The 19,554-nt window shown below is 43.4% G+C and overlaps 1 protein-coding gene across 1 annotated transcript in view; it reads left to right on the forward strand.

The window, feature by feature from the left end:
- The window catches only part of cnnm2b (cyclin and CBS domain divalent metal cation transport mediator 2b), a gene marked incomplete at both ends in the record, with an annotated part of 67,474 nt that overhangs the window by 37,957 nt on the left and 9,963 nt on the right, over positions 1-19,554 (forward strand). Inside the window, 2 exons of the mRNA XM_080721412.1 lie at positions 14,205-14,348; positions 16,772-16,909. Coding sequence (XP_080577538.1) covers positions 14,205-14,348; positions 16,772-16,909 — 282 coding nt within the window. The remainder of the gene's footprint in view (positions 1-14,204; positions 14,349-16,771; positions 16,910-19,554) is intronic.

A 19,554-nucleotide genomic window follows, 5' to 3' on the forward strand; every position in this document is an offset into this window, starting at 1 on the left:
GCAGGCAAGCTTTTCTAATAGGTGCTGATGTCAAATTTTGTATATCTGTCAGAATCTGTTTCCCCTTTGCTGGAGCTTCATGGGGAAACAAACTGCCAGTGTTTGGCAGCACACATGCAGCACAGGTGGTCCACTCCAAATCCAATAGGAATGGATCCTGTTCCAACAGCATCCGGCACAAATTGAGCAGTGTGAATATGACTATTTCTGGGACAGATTCTGTGTATCAGTCATTGAAGTAATTAATGTAATGAAAGGAATTAAGCATCTCATTGTGTGAGGGTTTGACAAAATGAAGTTGACTTGTTCATGGAACAGGCTTTTTGTGTTTGAAATATCAGACGCTACTTACAAACATCATCAACCTTAGAAATGGAGACTAGTTTGTAACTAGTGTGAGGAAACCTTTGGTATTTACATAAAAAATGCACTGCGGGTGTTCTGAATACAGAGGAAAGCCAAGCATGCTCCTCCTGGCTGTTAGGAGGACAACATTTAAATGCATTATTATTATATTCTGCTGTATCATAGTTCTTTGACATTGGATATGAGCAGGAATAGGGATCATGAATGCTCACACAAACACACACAGGCAATATACAATCCAATGGGTTGTCAGTTGTGTCAGTAGGTTACGACAGCAGTGAGTGTGGGGAGGAATCAATTGATATCCATCCATTCATCCATCCATCTTCAATCGCTTATCCGGAATCGGGTCACGGGGGTAACAGTTCCAACTGAGACTTCCAGATTTCCTTATCCCGAGCAACTTCCTCCACTCTCTCAGGGAGTATATCGAGGCGTTCCCAAGCCAGTTTGGAGATGTAATCCTTCCACCTGGTCTTTGGTCTGCTACGGGGTCTCCTCCCAGCAGTACGTGCATCGAGGACCTTCCTAGGAAGGTGCTTGGGGGGCATCCGTACTAGATGCCCAAACCACCTAAGCTGACTCCTTTCCAAGTGTAGGTGCAGCGGTTCTACTCCAAGTCTCTCTCAGGTGACTGAACTTCTCACCCTATCTCTAAGGGAGATACCAGACACCCGTCTGAGGAAACCCATTTCGGCCGCTTGAACCCGCGACCTTATACTTTCGGTCATGACCCACACTTCATGACCATAGGTGAGAGTAGGAACGAAGATTGCTCGGTATATATTAGGGCTGGGACATTAACTGATTAATTACAAAAAACTACGCAATTTATGCATTTTAATCGCCTTAATTTTTACATCATAGAACCTTTCTCACTGGACAAGTTTCAGGCACCAACCAACAGTCAACAAACCCCAGTGCACGCAATGGGAGAATCCGCCGATCAGACTGCTTATTTGCTCGGCCCAGTTGATGGGAAAGTTTGATCACCCACGTACCAAAATGCGTTTTAATTGAAATAAAATGGCTTTTCAGGTCAAATATTTAAATATGATTAAACATTAATTTTGATTAATTGATTACAAAGCCTCTATATATATATATATATATATATATATACGCACAGTAAATATACACACACATACACATGCACATACTGTATACACACATAATCGGTGTGTCAACATGTCATGTACTGTAACAGGGCAACATGATAGTTCATGTCAATGGAAAAACAGGTCATATGCCCTGGACTGGAAACTTTTTTTTTTTCACTTGAGGTGGCTTTGGAAAGAAGACGTTATCCAATGCGTTCCCATTGCCCCAAGCGTACGCTATATTTGTCTGAACTCAAATATTTGGAAAAATAGGAGGAGAGCAGGATGGTGGGGGTGGAGTGGGGTGGGGGTGCGATGAGTGTCTATAACAGATATTGACTCCTCCACCCATCCCCAACCTCAACCCCCCAACCCTTATGTGCCTATTTATAGGTGGAAATTGCGCTATGGAAAAATATGACAAAGCTGCATTCCATAAATAAGCTGGGAATGGTGGAAAAGAGCACTGGCTTAGTCTCTGAAGGCCCGAGTGGATGTTCTCAGGCCAGGCCTGGGGGTGGGTGGGTGGATGGATGGATGGGTGGATGGATGGATGGATGGATGGATGGATGGAGGAATTGGGTGATGAATGGTCCAGATAGGTCTACATAATGAGCTACAGTATCCGTAATAGAGACTGTAATCTATGGCTTCAGTTTTGATCACGGCCAAAAGCCAGCAAAAAAGCTAAGTTTAGTGCTTTGTGTAGTAAAACAATTACTCTGGTCATCAGAAGTGAGTATCTTGGAATGTATACATACTTTGTGTTATGGTGATGAATGATATACATGTTTGTTTTTTACACATTTATGTTTTGACACACCTCTTAGTGCCACATATGCCCTGTTCTGATGCCATCCTACTTCACTGAGAAAAAGACAATCTCCTATTTTTGTTCAAAGTGTTATTTGTCACATACACAATTGTATACTTGTACAACATGCAGTGAAATGCTTGGAATTGATCATTTCCTGACCGGGACGCGTACCCTGACCACGGCAGTGAACGTGAAGAGCACTGAATCCTGACCCCTCCCAGGGGTCTTCAACGTTTTCAGGTCGGGGACCCCCAAACTAATGGGGAGATGGGGCAGGGACCCCCTACCACCTCGTAGGGTGGGGGGGGGCGGGGGGCGGGGCTACGACATATTTTTTATTTTAAACATGTACAAGTTACAGCGAGCAGGGTGGGCCGTACCACTACCATTTCTAAACATACTACTTATTAACTGAGAACCAATGTCAATGTCAACAATCTGTCAATTGCATAGCAATCATGTATTCAAGCTATTAAAAATGGATAGAATCATGATTTATTTTTTAACATAAATGTGAAAAATGAAAAAAAAGAAGAAAAAAATCATTTTTTGAAATCTTTTTTTTTTTTTTTAAGCAATAATTTCGCGGACCCCCTGCAGTACCTCCGCGGACCCCCTAGGGGTCGCGGACCCCCTGTTGAAGACCCCTGCACCAATAGGGAGCTGCGTCTGTATTCGTATGTGCTAGTGCGTATGTAAGCTTGCAAGCCTTGGGGGTTGCTGTTCATTCACATTCACTTTAACCAGTGAAAAATAGCAGATATACAAGCTCACAGCGCGGCACCGAGTGCCGTGCTGCGAGCTTCTAGATCTGCTATTTTTGAAAAAGTCGTGAAAATGTGGCAAATCTTTGAATATATGTATTTTCAAAGCGAACGTTTGTAACTCAAATTTTGCTTCTGGGTGGTCCCTGGAACAAAACATTTTGAGATTGGTGTCCGTGGCCAAATAAATATAATTTTGGGGGTCCTTCACATGAAAATGTTTGAGAACCACTGACATAGTAGTCTCTCAAGAACAGACTAACTGAGCTCCATTTAAGTGAAAAGGACCCTTTCTTTGACGATGGCTAGCCAGATTGCTGACATAGAAAACATAGGTTTTTCAAAAAATTATAGAACACTTATAGAATCGGGTCAAAATTCTAATTTTCACGATTTTTCAATAGCTAAAGCATAAAATAATGATACACAATAATGTGTAGCCGGTATACTCTAAATTGAAGCTGCAATTCACATGTCAAAATATACCGGTACATATTTCTCAGCTCTAGTGCTCCAAGCCTGCCCTCAGCAGCATCACCCAGGCTGGACAGCAGCAGTGGTGTCTTGTAGAAGTCCCCCCCTGGCCTCCGTAAGGACACTGTGTCTCCCGGAGGCCCACTGCCAAGCTCCAGACTCCAGGGGTTCACGAGTGTCTGTCTCCCCACTCTACCTCTGATCCCCCTGAGATAGAGACAAGCCTGCTGTAATTATGGCAGCTTATGAGCTATGAATAAACAGACTATTTTTTCTTCTAGTATATTTATGGAAGACTGTAGTTTTCACTTTTTTTTGTGGGAAAGTGGAAAGTATGTGGTCATCTTGTGGGACAGTGAAAAAAAAATGATTCGGAGCTACTGTGCGGTCTGTCTGTGTGTGTGCGTGCGTGCATGCGTGCGTGCGTGCGTGCGTTTGTGCATATGTGTGTGTGTGTGTGTGTGTGTGTGTGTAAAAGGTGCATTTATACAGCGCTTTTGAAGTTTTTTATCCAAAACGCTTTACAACGTGCATTACATTCACCCATTCACACACCGACGGCAGAGAAAACCATGCAAGGTACACACCTGCTCATGGGGAGCAATGTGTGTGTGTGTGTGTGTGGGGGGGGGGGGGGGGTATGTGTGTGTGTGTGTGTGTGTGTGTGTGTGTGTGTGTGTGCGCATGCGCGCGCGCGCGCGTGTGTGTGTGTGTGTGTGTGTGTGTGTGTGTGTGTGTGTGTGTGTGTGAGGGACATTGATTGATTGATTGATTGATTGATTGATTGATTGATTGATTGATTGATTGATTGATTGATTGACTGACAGACAATATGTACAGAACAAGATGCACACAGGAAAGGAAGACATAAAAGCAAAAAATCGTATTTCCATTGTGGTCCCATTGACCTAGATGTGTAAACAGTGAAAATAAATAATCTAAAAATAAAAGTACAGTTTTCTGATTCTACGTAATACATGTGAAATTAGGTCGAGCTGCTGGTAAGCCAGCTCTTTAGAGAGGACTTAAAGCTCGCCATCGAGCCAATGGACTTAATGCTTTTGAGCAGACCATTCCATGCAACGGCCGCAGAGTACAACAATGAACTTGGGACCATACCGCTTTTGAATCAGCAAGCCGGTGGAGCTTCTGGTTACATGACCTTGGAAAAGTAATGATGTAAATCAAGGGTCTTCAACAGGGCGTCCGGGACCCCTAGGGGGTCCTCAGAGTTACTACAATTGTTGTGTGATAGAAACCTTTTTCTCCTTTTTTATATTAACCAACTTTGGCCAAAAATAGCAGATCTACAAGCTCACAACGCCTCGCAGCACGAGGCGTTGTGAGCTTGTAGATCGTCTATTTTCGGCAAAGAGGTTTGGTGTAGAGGAGAACTAAGGGACTAAGAACAGAGTGAAAGGTCAAGTTTATCAGGTATTGATGGTTCAGAAGGTTAAATATCTGAAAACACAAATTGACATGAATCCAAAATACACTGATGATCTTGCTGTCAAACAATGAAACTATATGGAATCTATGAACAGGTTGTGGGGGTCCCTGCTTCATCTCTCTCTCAACTAAGGGGTCCTTGGCCTGAAAACGTTGAAGACCCCTGATGTAAATACTTAGGTGCAGCATTGTTTGTGAACCATACACATTTTAATTTGAGTGACTTTCCTCAACTTTGAACCACTTGATGCTGTCTGGAAAATCAGAAGGCCCTCCCTTTGCCTCAAGGCCACTTTTGCACATACTCTCACAACACATACAGTATGTGCAAATGTAATGGCACTGGGACAAAAACACCCTGTTTCCCTTTCTGTTTCTGTACTGTCCCCCTGTCTGTCTGTGCATCCATATACAGTATATCGTAGTTAGTATCTGTCCATCACTTGTCTTTCTGACTGTCTCTGCAGTCTGAATCTCAGTCTATGTGGCCCTCACACATCTAGACTTCACCTACGTCGCACCGCCTATCCGACCAATATGCCCATTTATGGAGATCTAGCTGTATCTGTCATTCCTTTTATTCAAGGTTCAAGGTTCAAGGTTTGTTTATTTACTGTAGTGTCCCCGAAGGGCAAATGGGTTGCAGAATAGACAACAGTACATCAAACAATAAAAACAACAAAATACAGAACACATGTAGCGGACAGATACCTTAAAATAAAATAAAGTGCACATGACCATAAAGTGCATGCATTAAGTGCCATGCAAAAAGTGCACAGTCCTTGAAAGTGCATCTCTTATAGGAAAAACAAATAAAGTGCACATGAGGAATAGGTTATCTCCTGGACCTACCCATGACAGCGTTCAGTGTGCAGATAGACACAGGAACAAATGAATATTTGTGCCTGTTTTTTGTGGCACTAGCGGCTCGCAAGCGATGGCCTGATGGAAGGAGTTCATATTCTTTGTTTAGTGGGTGAGCAGCATCAGAACGGATAGACAGAGCTTTGCTGAGCACCTGTCTTTTGAAAATCTGTCCTAAGCTGTTCATCTGAGTGCCAGATACTTTAGAGGCAACTTTTACAATCCTCCCAAGGGAATTCTTATCTCTGACACAAAGATTACCGTACCAACAAATAATCGAAAAGGAAATGACAGACTCGATATAGGCACTGTAAAACAGTTTCATCAGAGTCTTGTCGACATTGAACTTAGCTAGTTTCCTCAGGCAGTATAGGCGTTGCTGACCTTTTTTATACATCATATCTGTGTTAAGGTCAAATTTCAGCTTGTGGTCAATAATTGTGCCTAGATATTTATAGCTGGTTACAATATCTACTGCTTGTCCATTGACAACAACACTCTTCTGTGGAGATGGTGGGGAACATCTAAAATCAATGCATATCTCTTTTGTTTTAGAGACATTAAGTTGCAAGAAGGCGTTGTCACACCAAGACAGGAAATCATCGAGGACTTGCCCGTGACTATTCTCATCATTGTTGAGCAGGCTGACGATGACCGAGTCATCAGCGTACTTAATGATGGATCTGTTTTGAAAACGGCTGACACAATCGTTGGTGTAAAGACTATATAAAAAGGCAGATAAAACACACCCCTGGGGCGAGCCCGTAGAAGATGACAGAAAGTTAGACAGTATCCCGTTAACCCGTACACGTTGAGATCTGTTTGTTAAAAAATCAAGAATCCAGCCCACCAGACAAGGATCAACACCAAAAGAACCAGACAGTTTCTCAACCAAAACATGGGGCTGTATGGTATTAAACGCTGATGAAAAATCGAGAGTAAAGAAGAGTAACCTTGCATGGGTTTTACTACCTTCGAGATGCTTGTGCACAAGGTTAAGTAAAGTGGCAGTAGCGTCTCGAACACCCCCCTGTACGCGACTGGAGTGGGTCAAGTAGATGCTCAGTTTTTGCCGCTCAGACGTAACTAGTTTTTTTTATGCCCATATATGGATATTCCTGAAGTCATCAGTATACTATATACCCACATATGGACAGTCATAGTGACGGGCTGCCGGCCAGCCTCTATATATGGCTATAGAATAGAATAGTAGTTGCGACAGTAGGTCGCTACTTAGTATGAAATCCACCAGACCTGTCTGTCATGCAAAATCCCTCATTAATTTGTCACTCAAAATCACTCATCAATGTGTCACTCTTCCTGTCACTCAAAATCCCTCATTAATTTGTCACTCTTCTTTGTCACTCTTCTGACATCACAAAATGAGTACTCCTTCTGCTGAGCTGGGATGATATTGACCAGTAAGACTCCCTAATCGGGAGATAAGCGACCGTTGGTCGCTTATCTCGACAAATATCACAACCTCCACCTCTCACGTCATACGGGTAGCCATAGTTACACCTGGAATGTTGAATCTCCATATATGGAGATAACCTACGCATCACACAAAGTCTGACCTCACCAGCCCATACTTGGGCATGGACGACTTATATCTCCATATACGGAGATGGCCATATATGGAGATACGATGGCATCACAGAGTCCACAGCTGATGATGTGGCGTGATGTCATACAATACACAAACAAGCCCTATATAAAGGGGCAATTCTCACCGGGGAAGAGAGCATTGCCTGGAATGTTGAATCTCCATATATGGAGATAACCTACGCATCACACAAAGTCTGACCTCACCATCCCATACTTGGGCATGGACGACTTATATCTCCATATACGGAGATGGCCATATATGGAGATACGATGACATCACAGAGTCCACAGCTGATGATGTGGCGTGATGTCATACAATAAACAAACAAGCCCTATACTGATGCGATACGATGACATCACAGAGTCCACAGCTGATGATGTGGCGTGATGTCATACAATAAACAAACAAGCCCTATATACTGATGCGGAGATATGAGCAGGGCAAAGGTGTGACGTGTGACGTGTGACCGACCGACGGACGGCCGGTGGAGGTTTTCATAGTAAACTGCTCCCTGACGGTCGCAATGACATCATGAATCACCATATATGGGGCTATATCCTTTATCCTCTGCTGAATGATATTGATGACATCAGGGATCTCCATATATGGGGCTTTATCTCCATATATGGGGCTATATCCTATAGTCTGCCAGATTGAATGAATAATAAAATACATTTTGGCGATTAGACTCCATTAACATTAAACATACGATTAGCTTTTAAATAACATTATACATATACGATTAGTTTTTTAATAAGGAGAGCCCCCCATGGAGACCTTTTGGGCTCAGGGCACCCCTATAAATATCTTGATTGATGTGATTTGCTGGCTGCTGATTGGCTAGAAGTGCACACCCATTGGCTAGAAGTGCACACCCTTTGGCTAGAAGTGCACACCCTTTAGCTAGAAGTGCACACCCTTTGGCTAGAAGTGCACACCCTTTAGCTAGAAGTGCACACCCTTTGAGCAGAGAGTAACAACTTAAAATGGCCCTATAGTAGTACTTAAGGACCGCAGGAATACACAAGAAACGGAGGGGGAGAGTAACTTAATCCGGTCTCTCCGTAGCTCCGGACGTAATTGTCTCTCTCCGTAGTAGTATGTACATATAGGCTTTATTGAACCCTGTAACACAGAGACCGTACGGTACTATGAATGTCAACGCAATTACCGTACGTACTGTCTCACCCCCAAACGTACACAAAATCAACCATACGTAACTATAAATGGCCCTTTAGATCTTTTTATTGCACAATATATGGGTAACTGGTCAGATATACATCACTGGCCAGATGGCCAAGACATGGCGCGACCTCACCCTTTAGGGCGAGGTTGCTTGTCGCCAAGCTCACAAGTTGTGAGCTTGTAGATCTGCTATTTTTGGTGAAGAGAGTTATCGTAGATGGAAAAAGAATTCATCAAGTACAGTGCAAATCAGGTCTGTTTTACTAAGCATAGTGAAGTGATATTGACGTAGTGATATTGATGAATTCCAAATCTTATCAAATTATCTCGCGGCACCCCTGGACTGGCATCACGGCACCCCAGGGTGCCCCGTCACCCACTTTGAAAACCCCTGGTATAGGATACTACACCTTGCCAAGATTAAGACACTCGTAGCGCACTTCCACGGTGAACAGTCAGACAGTCTGGCTGGTGGGTCGGCAAAACTGTCCTAGTGGCTCTACACATACAACACAGACGCCGTAGACCTTATGCCAACTGTTAGCGACTATACAGGAAGCCCAATGATAAAAAATAATATAAAAATTATCAATAAAAATAGGCACTGAAATGACACAAAAAGAAGTTGTTGGAAACGTTATTTACTAAAACACATAAATAAATACATGTCAGTGCTTATGCTAAGAATCAAAATCACAAAGCTTGGCCAATGCCGAGCTCTGCGGGACAGACATACGGACTGACGGACATACATACACACAAACAGGATGTAGGAGTGGTTAGCACGGCTCACAAATATGCCAGAGGAAGATTGTATACAAAATAACTTTGGTTTAATTGAGTTATACAGTATGACTTTAAATAAGTGATTGTTATCGACTCCACAAATCCCAAGTGATTCAAAAATATGTTATGGTTTTTATTATGGAAACCATGTAGCATAGTTTCAAGGGAACGATGGCGCTATGATTTTTCCATTGGTGGAGGAATTTGTTAAATGTCTGTCTCTTTAAGTTGTTACCCGTGGGACAATGGAGGATAAACAATACTAAACTTGGCATAAACAGGTTTTTCTATGGCATTTCAATTGAATAGCTTCCCATTTGGTTTTAGTGTTTGTCATTCTTGGCCTGTGGTTTCATTGGTTACTTACGGGTTGAAAAGTCTCATGACAGGTCGTATCTGATACTGGTACTTGACCTTAAGAACACCTTGTTTGAGGGGGAGGTGGTGGTGATAAGTGTTACTGATCTGTGGACAAACATCTTTATCTTGAATTGGCAAAAAGAGTCTTGTGCTTCCACATTGTGCATGCGTGCGTGTTTGTGGGGGGTGTCCTCCACCTGTCCTTATCAGTTGGTTTATACGAGAGGTTAGGCTTTAGACTAGTATTGTGTTTGAAAGGTGAGGTCATGTTGACAGTCACACATTCCAACACATTGGTTGTCAGTGATCAAACGTGACCTGTCAATGCCCATTGATGCGCTGGTTTAATATGTGAAGATGTCCTTCCCAGTGGTCTCGAGGAGATTTACCTAAACCTGTTTGGCTTGTTTGTGACAGCAATGATTTGGCCTACATTTGAATGGCATAGATAGAGGTTTTTGTGAAAGCTGGATTTAAACCTCCGTTTAGTGAATTAAATTCCACTGGTAAGGCAGGAAGTCAGAGAACGCTGCAAATTACGGGTACATTTTTGACATTTTCAGAGTTCTATCATCACTCAGGATTTTACAGTGCACCCACTGCACTAGCATTGATCTGTTTGTGCTGTACGGACCCCTAACCCCCCCCCCCCCCCCCCCCCCCCACACACACACACACACACACACCCCATGTTTCTGCTCAATTACTTCTCAGACCTGATTACGCTAATGGCAAAGGCCCCATTTACATCTGAGTTTGTTCTAGTTAAACCCACTCTCATAGCAGCATGCTAAAGATGTCAACGGCATATTGCGGCATTATTGTGAGAATACCTTTATATGGCCTTGGTGGGTATCCTGAGAACGACTGTATGTCCCAGAACCAATGTTCATTGTGCATTCATTTGGAGGTATTGCTTACAGCAGGGATCTTCAACAGGGGGTCAGGGACCCCTAGGGGGTCCTCAGAGTTACTACAGGGGGTCCTTCAAATCTTTGTGTGATAGAAACTTTTTTCTCCTTTTTTATATTAACCATTTGAACCCTAACATCCATATTCTGAGAACTTTAGCCAAAAATAGCAGAGATTGGCTATTTTTGGCAAAGAGGTTTGGTGTAGAGGGGAAAAGAGCACACTAAGTACAGAGTGAAAGGTTACGTTTATTAAAGGGGAAGAACACCCATTTTTCAACATTGAACTATGTCATTAGGAGTTGTGTGGAACTGGAAATAAAAAAAAAGTTCCCCCTCTTCTGTGTTGCCTAGAACTGGAGGATTGATTTTGGGGTTTGTATTGCAAATCACAATGTGATGACATCACACCGTTGTACTTTACAATACAAACCCCAAAATCAATCCTCCAGTTCTAGGCAACACAGAAGAGGGGGAACTTTTTTTTTATTTCCACACAACTCCTCTAAGGTATATTAATGACGTAGTTCAATATTGAAAATGGGTGGTCTTAGTATTGACAGTTCAAGTGGTTAAATATCTGAAAACACAACTGACATGAATCCAAAATACACTGTTGATTGTGCTGTCAAACAATGAAGCTATATGGAATCTATGAAAAGGTTGTGGTGGTCCCTGCTTCATGTCTCTCAACTAAGGGGTCCTTGGCCTGAAAACGTTAAAGACCCTTGGCTTACAGTAATCAGCCCAGCACATAATTGGATAGATATCCTTATATACAATTTAGAAGTTAGCCACTCCCTGAGAAGTTAATCACGCCCTGTGTACTGTATCCCGCTGCTACACTGCAGCTATGTTAGCACAGACCCACGGCCCAATTCCCAAAACCATTTAACCAACAGCACAATCATACCTCTCGCTTTTGGACCGTCACTATTTATTGTCTCTTTATGCATTCTTTTACCTTCTTTGCCCCGCTTTTCTGCCTCAGCCGCGAACGGTGCTACGTCACATATCATTCTTCCTGAAAGGTCTGTCCTTCTTCCTGAGACGACAATCACTTATCCTTTACAGTCTCTCCTTCTTCCGTGTCTCTCAAGTAAACGTCCCTGAAGTATGCGGATGCGACGTGCCTTTGCGCAAGTGGAACCTATACTTCTCTGCCGGAGCCGCCGCTACGTCACTGACTCCACCTTTGCCTTCAGAACCCATGTCGCCTCTCGCGACCGAGTTTTTCCCGGTGAACCTAAGCGCAACGGTGGGGGCTTGGGAGTGTGGGGAACACGCACAATGACTACTATTGCTGATGATGGAGAGCTTATATAGCTTAGCCTTTGTATTGAAAATGAGAGGCACTCTTGCCGATTTATTAAGAGTCGAAACTCGTCGCCAATTGCAAGATATTTAAAAGTTATTTGGGGCCATGATGATGATGATATCCTTTTCTTCCCACAACTAGACTAAGGATTTATGTGCGAACACTAGGATTCGCCCGCCAAAGGCGGGCGATATTCTAGTTTGTATATATTTGTATTTTTATTTGTATCATACAGTTAGTTAGTCATGCACACCAACATTACGGTGTGTGTTAGTCTATGAATGAGCATGCTGCTGAAGAGGCACACGGTACGTGCAGGTGCAATCAGTGTAATAAAACACACTTGGTGATGATGAGTCAAGTACATCTTTGGCTGGCCTCCAAAAGTAGCAGCCAGCCATAACAGTGAACATCCGTGTTCTTCACAAATAAATACACGTGCGCTCGCACACACAGATACACACACACACACACACACACACACACACACACACACACACACACACACACACACACACACACACACACACACACACACACACACACACACACACACAGACATCGGCTCACCCATTATTTACAGCCAGGCCTATCTGCATGCAAACGACTCGCTCCAAGACAATCTGATCACACATCTGAGGCTTCGCCTGGCCCCGCTTGCTCGCTTGGTGAGAATATCGCTGGGGCCGAATGGAAACTTCATTTTGCAGGGGCTAATATTAGCCCGGGCCTCTGGAAAATTCCTTTTAAATGATCACAAGCTGAGAAAAGGCAAAGAATTTGTTTAGCGTTTTGCCTGACTGTATTCTCGGTGTGCACAGCAGAGCTTTCTCTTTTTTTTTTTTTTTTTTTCAGATGGTACAGCGCACAGGATGGTCCTGGGAAAGCACATGTGGGGGAGGGGGAAGAGGGGGGGGGGGGGGGGGGTTGCATATATGATGGACTGGAGGAGAAGGACTGTCTGTCTGTCTGTCTGTCTGTCTCTCTCTCAGTGTCTGTCTGTCTGTGTGTCTATCTGTCTGTCTTTTTTGTGTTTGCATACATGTACTTCTAACACTTAATTGCTATATTCATTAATCCATTTAGGCTTAGGATTATTTAATGCTTTAACTATTGAAAAATAGCAGATATACAAGCTCACTGCGGGCTTGTAGATCTGCTATTTTTGAAAAATCATAAAAATGTGTGCAAATCTTTGAATATCTAATAGTGAACATTTTTTTTTTTTTTGAAGATCTGTTTTGGGGCTTTTTATGCCTTTATTCAATAGGACAGTAGACTGACAGATGGGGAATGACATGTGGCAAAGGTCGTCCGGATCGGGAATCGAACCGGCGACGCCAGCAGGCATCATAGCCTAGTATATGGTACGCGCCTTGACCACCAGGCCAGCGGGCGCCCCCGTATTGAACATTTGTAACTCAAATATTTGCTTCTGGGGGGTCCCTGATACAAAATATTTTGAGACTGGGGTCGGCAGCCAAATACATGTCATTCTAGGGGTCCTTGACATGAAAGAGTTTGAGAACCACTGATGTAGAAACGTGTTTTTCAAAAAACCTTAGAAGGATTTAGAAGACACTTATAGAATTGTCAAAATTCGGGACAAAATTCAAATGTTCACAATTTTTCAAAAATAGCAGATCTACAAGCTCGCAGCCACGAGCTTGTAGATCTGCTATTTTTTTATAGTTAAAGCATAAAATAATAATACGCAATACATTTGCGTACCCGGTCTAAACAGATTAATGTCTGATTGAATGAGAGTTCTCTGTAATCCACAGTGCAATAATTCCACATTTATTTTATTTTGCCATTTGATTTGTTCACATTGTACAATGTGTACTCAATGCACATCGTAGCATGTGTTGCATTGCGTTGTGTTGTATTGTATTGTATTGCCATGCACATGCTGCAGCCTTTTTTTTACCTGCACTGGATCTTATCTTTGACCCATATTTCACAGCCAGATAATTGCACAGTGAAACATGGAACTTTAAGCTCTTTATCACAACATCGCCCCATCGTTATAACCTGTATGTGTGTGTGTGTGTGTGTGTGTGTGTGTGTGTGTGTGTGTGTGTGTGTGTGTGTGTGTGTGTGTGTGTGTGTGTGTGTGTGTGTGTGTGTGTGTGTTTGTTTGTGCGCGCGTGTGTTTGTGCGCGCGTGTGCGCGTGCTTGTGTGCATTTCTTTTCTTTAGGTAAATCTCACCTGGCCATAGTTCAGAGGGTAAACAATGAGGGCGAAGGGGACCCCTTCTATGAGGTTCTGGGAATCGTCACCTTGGAAGATGTCATCGAGGAAATCATCAAGTCAGAGATTCTGGATGAAACCGACTTATACAGTAGGTTCTCTAGATAAAGTTAAATATACATACATGCTCCTTCAGGCTTTACTAACTAGTTCAGACACTCAGGACACCAGGGTGTGCAGGAGCGTCCGAATTTTGTTTGTCGTCAGATGTTCTGAATGACGTCACAATGTAATTATCACCTCTCCCTTTCCGGGTGGAAAAAAACTTGGAAGGCATATTGCCACACTACATTGTGCTGGACTTGTTTTAATGTCAGCTTCTCTCAGGGCCAACATCCCTGACTGGGTATAAGTTGATCCAACCTTACTGGTTGCTCCGCGACCTCGGTTTTCCCGGTGAACCTGAGCGCAATGGTGGGGGCGCGGGAGTGTGGGGAACACACACCACTGACTATTGCCGATGATGGAGAGGTTATATAGCTTTATTGAGAGGCACTCTTGCCGATTTCGGAAGAGACTCGTCGCCAATTGCAAGATATGTAAAGGTATTTGCGGCCGCCCATGATGATAACCTCTTCTTCCCACTACTAGACTTACATTGTCTGTGTTATTGTTTACAACCACAATTATTCACGTGTGGCAAGATCGCGGTTCCACTAGTTTTGCTTGTAGGCTAGTGTAGAAGCCTTTTCAGAAGTTAATGTTTTACATTTAATGATTTCCTTTATCCTCATCTATCTTGCGCTAATGCACGCAACTGTTTTCGCCATGAAGCCTAGTAGGCTTTTCAGAAGTTAATTTAATGTTTTACATTTAATGATTTCCTTTATCGTCATCATTGCACGCAACTGTTTTCACCAGGTTTTAAGGTCTTATTTTAGTTGTTTCTCATAAGCTCGCAAGTCGCAACCCTCCTTGCCCATCGGCCCCCACCGCTGCGCACAGGTTCACCGGGAAAACTGCGGTCGCGGTTGCTCCATATAAACTCACTGTTACTTCAGTGTAACAGTAAAAGGTAACTAAGGGTATTTTTACACGAGGACAAATTCATCTGAGTCCGCTAAACTAAACTACTGATATGGCGATATTGACACACAGAGACACGTATTTATGATCCAGTACTACACTTTTTTGAAACCGACTCTGCAAGTGGATCTTTTCGTTTCCGTATTGAGTTCGCAGCTGTGTAAAAGGACCAGTACGGAGAATACGATGACGTCAGCCTGTCAGACTGTGAACGTCTTAAGGGGCAGCTCACGGAAAATAGCAGATCTACAAGCTAACAACATGTTGCGGACGCGATTGTTAGATTGTAGCACGTCTATTTTTGAGAAACACACCATCAGAGCCTGCTCAGTATTTTGCCGACTCGATCCTGTAGAGTGGACCTTAGTTTGCAGAAACCAAGCCTTTAAATAAGCCAGAGACATTTTCCCGTGGCACATTTTAACAAAATACCATATTCTCAATATCAACTCTCAATTCCTATACCAATCGAGTCCAAAGCAAAATAGTTTTGACGAGAGAAGCGAAACACAAGCGTCCAGCTCTATGAAAACAATCCCAACAGTTTCACTGTTGAGCTCTATTACATTAGCTATTTTCTAGAGGAATGTTGAAGCAAGGCCAAATAAGCCACTACACTTCAGAAACAAGCCCAAACAAAGGCAACCTGCTACTAGAGACTTTACAGGAAAACAAGACCAAAGTCGCTTATAATGAGCAAACCTGGCAACACCAGTTTAGCGCTTGCAGGCTCATGTGTAGATGTACAGTTGTTTCGTCTGAATGCAATCTTCCGTCTTTTAAATGCCAAGTTAGCCACTAAACACAGACACAGATTGCCAGTCTGCCAGGAGTTGGAAAGAGTTTCTTGTAGTCTCTTTGGTGGAGGAAAAGGAAGTCGCCAGCATTTTGCGTGAATTCATGTGTTGTCATGTAAATACACCAACCCTATGGACAATACGAGCCAAAACGAGGTGTAAACGCGATATACAGTATGTGTTGGTAACGACACCAAAACGAAAATGGAACCATACCCGTTTAAAAATACCCTAATTATGGTTATGTTTCACTTAGCATAACAATAATTCACATATCATGAAACCTAATAAACACACAGTCTAAAAGAAGTGCCAACCTCCTTTAAGTGCGGGTGTCGGGGGAATTGAAACGTCTGGGATATTAATGGAAGCGCCATGGTACAGTATGTTTAAAGGCATGTAGACATTTGTGCCATTCCGTATGTCACTTGAAAACATACAGCTTTAAGTTATGCTAAGAATGTGGTAAGCTAACAATGTAGCCCCCCCCCCCCCCCCCCTCCCCAAGTCTCTTTTAGTTCTAAGAAGTTCTCCACAGCTTCATTTCCTGAAAAAGTAATATAGCTTTAGGTTACTTCAGTTTAGTCACCCCACAACCCAGGACTACTAACTAGCTCAGGACTCCATGCTGTGGGTCTTTCTGTTCTATTATACGCTCAGGTTTAATTTTTATTTATTTTTTGCCCCTCAGCTGACAATAAAACTAAGAAGAAAATCACCCATCGGGAGAGGAAACAGGATTTCTCAGCCTTCAAGCCCAACGACAATGAAATGAAGGTTAAAATATCACCTCAGCTTCTGCTGGCTACCCTACGTTTCCTAGCAACAGGCAAGTAGGCTGCGTTGCTGCTTGACTTCCCCCAGTGTGCCCTCAGTCCTTCACTGTGGGGAAAGTGTGTGTGTGTGTGTGTGTGTGTGTGTGTGTGTGTGTGTGTGTGTGTGTGTGTGTGTGTGTGTGTGTGTGTGTGTGTGTGTGTGTGTGTGTGTGTGCATGTACAAGTTTTGTGTTTGGGGGAAGTGGTTGTGGGGAGCAGTATGTGTGTTGAATGAATATGTGTATCTGTGTTGTCAGACAGTGTGTGTAAGGGAATGATTTGTGTGAGCATTCAACAAGTGTGTTGGCAAGTTTGTTGGTGTGTGTGTGTGTGTGTGTGTGTGTGTGTGTGTATGTGTGTTAACATACAGTATAGGCTATATATATGTGTGTGTGTGTGAGTGTGCACGCGTGTGTGTGTGCGTGCGTGTGTATATGTGCACGTGCGGGCATGTGTGCTTGCAGGAGGTGCTAGGCCTCTCAGGAACACGGCACGGGACGTCTGTGTGAACTGCGTGCAGATCTAAAAAACATTGGCCACTATTTGCTTGCATGTCATGAACTAGGGGGTTACAAGTTGCGATCTTAGCCCACAGCTTTAAAAACACCACCCTGTTTGTTTACACTACTTCCTCAATGACATCACTTCCAGCGGTTTTGGCCTATGGTCGGGGTTCTCACAGAAGTTGATGTACTTGAGAGTAAAATGTGAAAAATGTCACCCGCTTTCCCTTGGGAAATGGATTTCTGAATGTGGATTGTGGAATGCCCGACTTCTCCAGTAGCAGCAGTTGATTATACCTCACTGCAGTTGGATTTGCTTTAGAACTTTGACCTAGCTGCTAAGCATTGATTAAGAACCCCCTAAAGGCTATTAGGGAGTTTAGTTCCTGGTGGTGGAGCCAGCAGCCAGATGCCACATACTGTATCACCGCCACAGATTTGTAGGAGCTGCCTGAGCTCATGCATGGTTGAACTTGAACTTGACCAATCCTGATCAGGATAGATCAGTGGTTCTCAACCTGTGGGTCGGGACCCCCAGGGGGGTCCCCAAATTATTTTGGGGGCTCCCCAGATGATTGTGAAACATTGTAAACCAACACAAGGTTTAAGTGTATCTGCACATGTCTAAAGTGACAATTTAAGGAGTTTTTAATCTTACAATAAATGCGAGAAGTCTCTGCGTGTGTGTATGTATGTAATCCGCATATCTCGAGAACCGTTCGTCCCACCGGTTTTAGATTCGGCACGTGCGTTCTGCGGTGCGGAGCGCAGTGCCCGGCCTCGACCCGACCCGATGCGTGGTTTTCCGGAACCGGCGTGAAACGTTCAGAATCTCTGTATGCGGAGCTGATTGTTGACATCAGGCTGTTCCAGAGGGACCGGCGCAAGTGCTGACTCATTGTGACATCACTTCATAAAAGGCTCTGACATCACGTACACCACATGAGTCAACAAAAAATCTCTGTGATGTAGGTAATCCGTGTATCAGGTAGTGCAGTGCCCGGCCTCGACCCCACCCGATACGCGATTCTCCGGATCCGGCGCGAAAGGTTCGGATTCTCCGTATGCGGAGCTGATGTCTGACATCAGAGTCTTCCGGAACCAGCACTGTGTCTGCAGAGATCTCCATATATGGGCATAAAATGGACGCAGACAGACAGATACAGAGATCTCCATATATGGGCATAAAATGGACGCAGACAGACAGATGTTTAAAACGGGTCCTATGACAACAGGTATAATGGGGTTTGCATTAAAGGGCGGAGCATTCATTCCCTATTTACATCGTTCCCGAGTTGGCCGGCTCCTGACTAGACGCTCGGTTGGCCGAGCTTCTAGTACCTCTAAAATGACAAATTATACATTGGCCAAAACATTGGTCAATGTTGCAAGGCGTTGTGAGCATGTAGATCGGCCCCTGTAGATCGGCTATTTTCACAATAGAACTGTGTTAGAAAAAATGTAATGTCTCAACTCTTAGTGCTTGTCAGGGTAGCGGTTACCCAGTTAAAAATTGGTTATTTGGGGTGTCGCGGCCTGAAAAGGTTGAGAACTACTGGGATAGATCACTTCACAGAGTGCTCTGGTGGTGCAGGGGTAAAATTCCAAGGGGTTTGGATCCTTTGTGGTACCTCTGGCTTGGCCGGGTGTCTGGTTGTCGGCTACAAAATAAAGCAGCTCATGGGCCATTCATACAGGACAAGCATTAGCTATATACATGAACATCTGGCTTGGCTGATGGTTGAACAGAAATGTCATTGAGTCCTTTAATGCTACTGCAGGACATTATGAGCACCAATAATCCGTCCAGCTTGGCTCACCAGTTACTGTATACAGTAATATGTCTTCTGAACATGGTTACAACGCTAGAGGAGCAGCTTCTAGTAATATAATGTAGTACTCCCAGCACCAAGAACACATTATCTCAAACTCACTGTTATATACAATACAGGTGGAATTCTCTGCCACAGAACATCTTATCTACAATCCATAACAAAATTACTTTAAAAAAGTAGATATCTTGCCAAATAACTGTCATTGTGTATTTGTTTAATTTGATTGAACTTTTTGATTTGATGTAAATCTTTCTTGTTTTAATGTTTGCTTGTTTTTATACTTAACTGCAAGTTTATTGTATTTGCTTAGTTCAGGACCTA

Source organism: Nannobrachium achirus (assembly GCF_963921795.1).
Source record: "Nannobrachium achirus genome assembly, chromosome: 3".
In the NCBI taxonomy this organism is placed as follows: Eukaryota; Metazoa; Chordata; class Actinopteri; order Myctophiformes; family Myctophidae; genus Nannobrachium; species Nannobrachium achirus.